Raw genomic sequence first — 6,506 nt, 5'->3', positions numbered from 1 at the left:
TGAGGTAATCACCTGGAATGCATTTCAAATAACAGGTGTGCCTTGTTAAAAGTTAAATAATGGAATTTCTTTCCTTCTTAATGCGTTTGAGCCAATCAGTTGTGTTGTGACAAGGTAGGGGTGGTATACAGAAGATAGCCATATTTGGTAAAAGACCAAGTCCATATTGTGGCAAGAACAACTCAAATAAGCAAAGAGAAACAACAGTCCATCATTACTTTAACTACGGGATTGGTGACCCCCCTCAGGACGGTTGTGCTAATGTGCGCAAATGTGATTAGCATGAGGTTGTAAGTAACAACAACATTTCCCAGGACATAGACATAGCTGATATGGGCAGAAAGCTTAAATTCTTGTTAATCTAACTGCACTGTCCAATTTACAGTAGCTATTACAGTGAAATAATACCATGCTATTGTTTGAGGAGAGTGCATAGTTATGAACTTGAAAAGCTATCAATAAAGCAATTAGGCACATTTGGGCATTCTTGATACAACATTGTGAACAGAAATGCAATGGTTCATTGGATCAGTCTAAAACTGCACATACACTGCTGCCATCTAGTGGCCAAAATCTAAATTCAGCCTAAACTGGAAAAATACAATGTGGCCTTTCTCTTGCAGCTCAAAGATGATACATTTTTTCTTTTTTTTCTTTGTATTATCTTTTACCAGATCTAATGTGTTACGTTCTCCTATATTAATTTCACATTTCCACAAACTTAAAAGTGTTTCCTTTCAAATGGTATCAAGAATATGCATATCCTTGTTTCAGGTCCTGAGCTACAGGCAGTTCGATTTGGGAATGTCATTTTAGGCGAAAATTGAAAAAAGAGGATCAAACCCATTTCTCTCAACCAGCTTCATGAGGTGGTCACCTGGAATGCTTTTCAATTAACAGGTGTGCCTTGTTAAAAGTTAATTTGTGGAATTTATTTCCTTCTTAATGCGTTTGAGCCAATCAGTTGTTTTGTGACAAGGTAGGGGTGGTATACAGAAGATAGCCCTATTTGGTAAAAGACCAAGTCCATATTATGGCAATAACAGCTCAAATAAGCAAAGAGAAATGACAGTCAATCATTACTTTTAAGACATGAAGGTCAGTCAATCCAGAAAATGTCAAGAACTAGAGTTTCTTTAAGTGCAGTTGCAAAAACCATCAAGCACTATGATGAAACTGGCTCTCATGAGGAGCGCCACAGGAAAGGAAGACCCAGAGTGACTTCTGCTGCAGAGGATAAGTTTATTAGAGTTACCAGCCTCAGCAATTGCAGCCCAAATAAATGCTTCACAGAGTTCAAGTAACAGACACATCTCAACTGTTCAGAGGAGAATGCAGCAATCAGGCCTTCATGGTCTTATTGCTGAAACGAAACCACTACTAAAGGACACCAAAAAGAAGAAGAGACTTAGTTGAGCCAAGAAACATGAGCAATGGACATTAGCCCGGTGGAAATCTGTCCCTTGGACTGATGAGTCCAACTGTAAGATTTTTGGTAGCAACCGCTTAGTGGACTATCATTTGTTTTTCGACAGGACAATGACCCAACACACCTCCAGGCTGTGTAAGGGCTATTTGACCAAGAAGGAGTGTGATGGAGTGCTGCATCAGATGACCTGGCCTCCACAATCACCTGACCTCAACCCAATTGAGATGGTTTGGGAAAGCAGCCAACAAGTGCTCAGCATATGTGGGAACTCCTTCAAGACTGTTGGAAAAGCATTCCAGGTATAGCTGGTTGAGAGTGCAAAGCCATCCTCAAGGCAAAGGGTGGCTACTTTGAAGAATCTAAAATCTAAAATCTATTTTGTTATGCTTAAGACTTTTTTGGTCACTACATGATTCCATATATGTTATTTCATAGTTTTGATATCTTCAATATTATTCTACAATGTAGAAAATAGTAAATAAAGAAAAACCCTTGAACGAGTAGATATGTCCAAACTTTTGACTGGTTCTGTATGTAAATTTGATATTTCTGTATTTAATTTTCAATAAATTTGCTAAAATTTCTAAAAACATGTTGTCACTTTGTCCATATGGTGTATTGTGTGTAGATGCGTGAGCATTTTTTAAATCCGTTTTTAATTCAGACTATAACACAACAAAATGTGGAATAGGCCAAGGGGTATGAATACTTTCTGAAGGCACTGTAGATTCAGACATACTACATCAAGTTCTTTCAAGACGTAATAACGAATTCCCAGGATTGTGTTGAAGAAATCAGAGTTTGTTGGATTGAATATTACTGTATGTGTGTTTTTGTGAAATCAGGACAGCCTTGAAAATATGATAATGCATCTCGTTAGATTTTAACCTGTCAATAAAAATCTTCAAACACTGCTCTAAAGTCCTAATGTTTGTCATGTTTGTTATGAAGTAAATAACAACACATTGACTTATCCCATTCTGTTGCCTACCTTCAAACCACCAAAGTCCCCTTCTTGTGCTTAAAAATCCAAGCTCAGTTTAATGAGTTGTTTTTATATATATATATATATATATATATTAATCCTACAAATACATGATTCTCAGCACTTTGAAAAAAAATCACTTTCCTCAGCAAATCAAGAAAGCTAGAAAATATCCCTAAAATTAAACAAAACCGACTAGCTAAACATTTTTTCGAACATTGAAACAAACAGAGAAAAATTGAAACCCATCACAAAAATGATCACCCCCAAAAAATATATAATGAAATAATAAAAAAAATCTACATCCTGTACAAACACTATGGCCCAATAATTTAAGAAAATAGTGTCTCTAAATCGTTCATATTGCTTTGTACCTCCACTGTTGCCCGTGTGAGGGTGAAGTCCCACTGTCTAACACTGAGCATCCCAATAGTGGCCACAGGCAGGCGCTATCCAAAGTTATTGGTGCTGACTTCACTCCAGAGGTCATGGGGTCGACCTGCAGCCAATGGCGGCGTGCAGGTGTGGTAGAAGAGAAACAGTCATGTTTGTATTCTTGTTTCATCTCTGCTTATGCTGTGTTCTTTTCGCGTTCTTGTGGTTTTGGCAGTACAACAATACAAAGAAAAGGGATGGTCACACTACGACAGTACTGCACTGATCCTCAATAAAACCAAGGATGATTTGACCGTTTTGTTGTAGTTTTACCATAATTACTCTCTACGGTATTATTACTACGACTATCACCATCACGGATACACCAAGTGTATCGTGTGTTTGCATGTGTGTGTTTGTGTGCCTATGTGCTTAATGGTTCGTCTGTGTGTGTGTGTGTGTGTGTGTGTGTGTGTGTGTGTGTGTGTGTGTGTGTGTGTGTGTGTGTGTGTGTGTGTGTGTGTGTGTGTACATAAGTGTGTGTGAGAGTGTTCAGTGCTCAGAGCTTGTCTTCTCGAAGGAGAAGCTGGGCAGAGTCAACAGCTTGGGGTTGGGCCCCCCTCCCTCCTGGCCCAGCCCCTCCCCTGCCCCGAGGTCAAAGGAGTCCTTGGAGTCACTGGAGGGAGCCCGTCTCCTCAGACAGGAGGTATCCCGGCTGGGTAAGGGAGGGGGCATCCCTAGGCCCCCCAAACCTCCCAGGGTAGGGTGGAGGCCGGGCTGGGACTCCAGTCCATCAGGGGGGTCTACGGAGATACACGGGGGGCTCATTTTCTTCTTGCGTCGGGGAGAGGGCAGGGTCTTTGTTGTGGTCTGGGAATGGATCTGGAGGCTGTCTGCTCGGGAGACGAACCCCGAGGACGTGGACGTAGTGCTGCGCTGGGGGCTGGACTCTACAGACGAACACACCTCCACTGAGTGGCGCCGAGGATCGTCCAACCAGGACAGGGGGCGTGGCCGGGACGCTAGAATGCTCCGCCCCTGGGCGTCAGCGCTGTGGAACCTCTTCAGCTGCCTCAGGCACGGCCGGCTCCCCTCACCACGACCGACCTCATAACCTTGGTAACTGCCCTCGAGACCTCCAACCTCTGACCTCAGTCCGACACCGGTGACATCCTCACTCGACACCAGCCCCGCCCGGTTGATGAGCGACACTTCGTGGTCTGCCGAGGCCTCTTCCTGTCTCCAGGGGTGAGCGGAGGGGAGGGGAGGAGGGGGTGAGGAGAGGGAGGAGGGGGAGTTGGGTGAGGAGGAGAGGTGGTGCTGGTCGTGGTTTGAGAAGGGGTGTTGGGTGTGAACACTACTGGGGCGCGACCGTTGAGGGGATGCCCCTGGGGTGGCAGGGACCAGCCGGAGAGAAGGCTGCTGGTGAAGATGGGAGGATGAGGAAGAGGAGGAAAGGGGGAGGGCTAGGGAAGCTACATTTAGGACCCCCTCCTCACCTTCCACTCCGTCAGACCACAGAGCCTCCTGGGAATCATTAGATACTGCCACCTGGTGGAGGAAGGAGGGAGAGAGGGGGAGGAGGGAGGAGAGGGATTAGGAGGGATGATGCAGTGAGGCAGAGTTTGAAAGAAATGGAGAAAGGTGGAAGAGGAGCAGGAGAGAAGTACAGGGAGAGGGGTGAGGCAGGGAGGGAGAGAGAGATTGAGACACAGGGGTTGGGTGGTTAGGGGGACATGAGGGGGTGAGAGGTGGGAGAGTGGTTAGTGTGAGGTGACTGGGTGAGGATGACCAATAGGAGTGAAGGTCAGAGTTCACCATTAGACCAGCATGCTCCCAATACCATCTCTGCCTCATTGTGATACAGAGGAAATGTTGAAATTGCAATAGAGTGCAGTACAACTTGTAAGTCAACTAGTAAGTGTATTGCTGTATGTTTATTGCACAAGGGAACCATTCCAGGTTCAGATATGTGTCAAGAGTATCTGTTTCATGAAGAGATTCAGTGACAGCATGTGATTTACAGTAGCAGCAGTAGTAGGGCACAGTTTGTCTCAGCTAGGACACTGGGTACGACCATGGTTTCCCAAGTTCCAATTGAGTGCCCAATGTTTATTCCCAGTTTAACAGAAGGAGTATTGGGAGATATGCCTGGTCTGGTGCACTGCATTTTGAGCCTCTTCCAATGCCCAATATCCTCAATAGCCTCTGTCCTTGCAGCCCAGTCAGCTAACTCCCCAATGACTAAAAGTTATTGGAATTTTAGAGAGTGGTACTATAGGGCAGCCCTTCAGATTATTTTCCTCAGAGAGGTCAGAGGGCAAAGGGCAGAGGGTACTGGGTCTGTTTGTAGCTACAGGAGAGTAAAGGTTAGTAGAACACAATGACACACTACAAAAGTTACAAAAGTCTCATATAGCATCCTTTCCATATCTTATGCAATTTGAGATCACAGATCTGAAGTATCTTGTTGTTATGTGACAAAATATGGACAGAAAAGAAAAGGTAGCTATTTAAGAGTTTTGGGACAATTGGGACATGACTGTTCACAGAATATTCATGACTGGTAGATATGTGTGCCTTAACAAAAAGCATGGATGATGTGACAACAGTGACATCTAGCGGACTAAGATATTATAACCAAGCCAATACCACAGCTACAGTAGCACATCAATACCTATTTGTGATTGTAGAACAATTCCTGTCATACGGGGTAACATAAAAGAAATGTCATATTATAACTCCTTTTCAATAGTAACTATTTCATCAACATAATCATCTTCATACAATCACAATACTGCCCAAAAAGGACAACAAGTGCTCTAAAACAGTCATATAAATATGTGGCCAAATATTATGGACAAGACTGACAGTCCTGATTTAAACCCTGAGTTATAGCAGTGTAATATGTAGTTACAATAGTGTGATGTGTAGGACAAAGCCTACAATTAATAGACAAACTGACTGCATCTTAAACTAAAATACATTCCATCAATCAACAGATGTGTGATAAAGATATCAGTAGGTAGTTCACATGACCCTATAGGGGTTCATAAACAATATAGTCCCCTATTTCTATGAGAATTAACAGTCTAGCCATTCCAAAACGATGTTCAACGCTACCTACTGTACGACAGTGGGTCAAGTGAGATGCATTGTGGCAGATGGTCAGCAGAAGACAGACAAACAAGGGAGCAAGAAGGGGAGGAGGAGAGGTCAGGGAAAGAAATGTGTGCGTGCGCGCGCGTGTGTGTGTGTGTGTTGGAGGCGGGGTGGATAGGAAATAGGGACGCTCAGTTTTTCTGAAATGTGTGGTAGCGGGTCAGGAGTTGTTATTTAACTGTTTCAGAAACAAGAGTATCTGTGTTTGATCAGTAGCTCTGGGTCTGGTGGTTGCTGAACTAGACTCTGTTAGTAACAGACACAGGAAAGGGAGGCAAGCAGATGGACAGAGAGATGGACAGGAGATGGAGAGCGTTGTGAGGGCGGCGGGAGGAGGGATGGAGAAGTTAGAAACATAAAACAGACAGGAAGAAGGGAGGCAGGAGGGAGGAGAGAAGACAGCATTAAGAGCAGAACTGAGAGGAAGGAAAGTTTAGGAAAAACATCATATCATAGCAGAAACATGAGGAGAAAAACACAATGATGAACAGTCATTTCTGATAGAAAACATTTGTTACCTCCGGTGTGTGTGTGTGTGTGTGTGTGTGTGTGTGT

General features: G+C 43.7%; 1 protein-coding gene across 6 annotated transcripts in view; it reads right to left on the bottom strand.

The window, feature by feature from the left end:
• Window positions 1-2,066: 2,066 nt before the first annotated feature.
• Window positions 2,067-6,506, bottom strand: part of cacna1g (calcium channel, voltage-dependent, T type, alpha 1G subunit) — a 203,109-nt gene continuing 198,669 nt past the window's right edge. For 4 of the 6 annotated variants that reach the window (XM_045710395.1, XM_045710397.1, XM_045710396.1 and 1 more), the window contains one exon: window positions 2,067-4,340. In XM_045710395.1, the coding sequence (XP_045566351.1) occupies window positions 3,342-4,340 (999 nt within the window). In that variant the 3' untranslated portion in view covers window positions 2,067-3,341. The other 2 variants (XM_045710400.1, XM_045710399.1) reach the window with 2 other exon arrangements.

Source organism: Salmo salar, chromosome ssa28 (genome assembly GCF_905237065.1).
Source record: "Salmo salar chromosome ssa28, Ssal_v3.1, whole genome shotgun sequence".
Classification (NCBI taxonomy): domain Eukaryota; kingdom Metazoa; phylum Chordata; class Actinopteri; order Salmoniformes; family Salmonidae; genus Salmo; species Salmo salar.
This window is presented reverse-complemented; position numbering and strand designations above follow the sequence as displayed.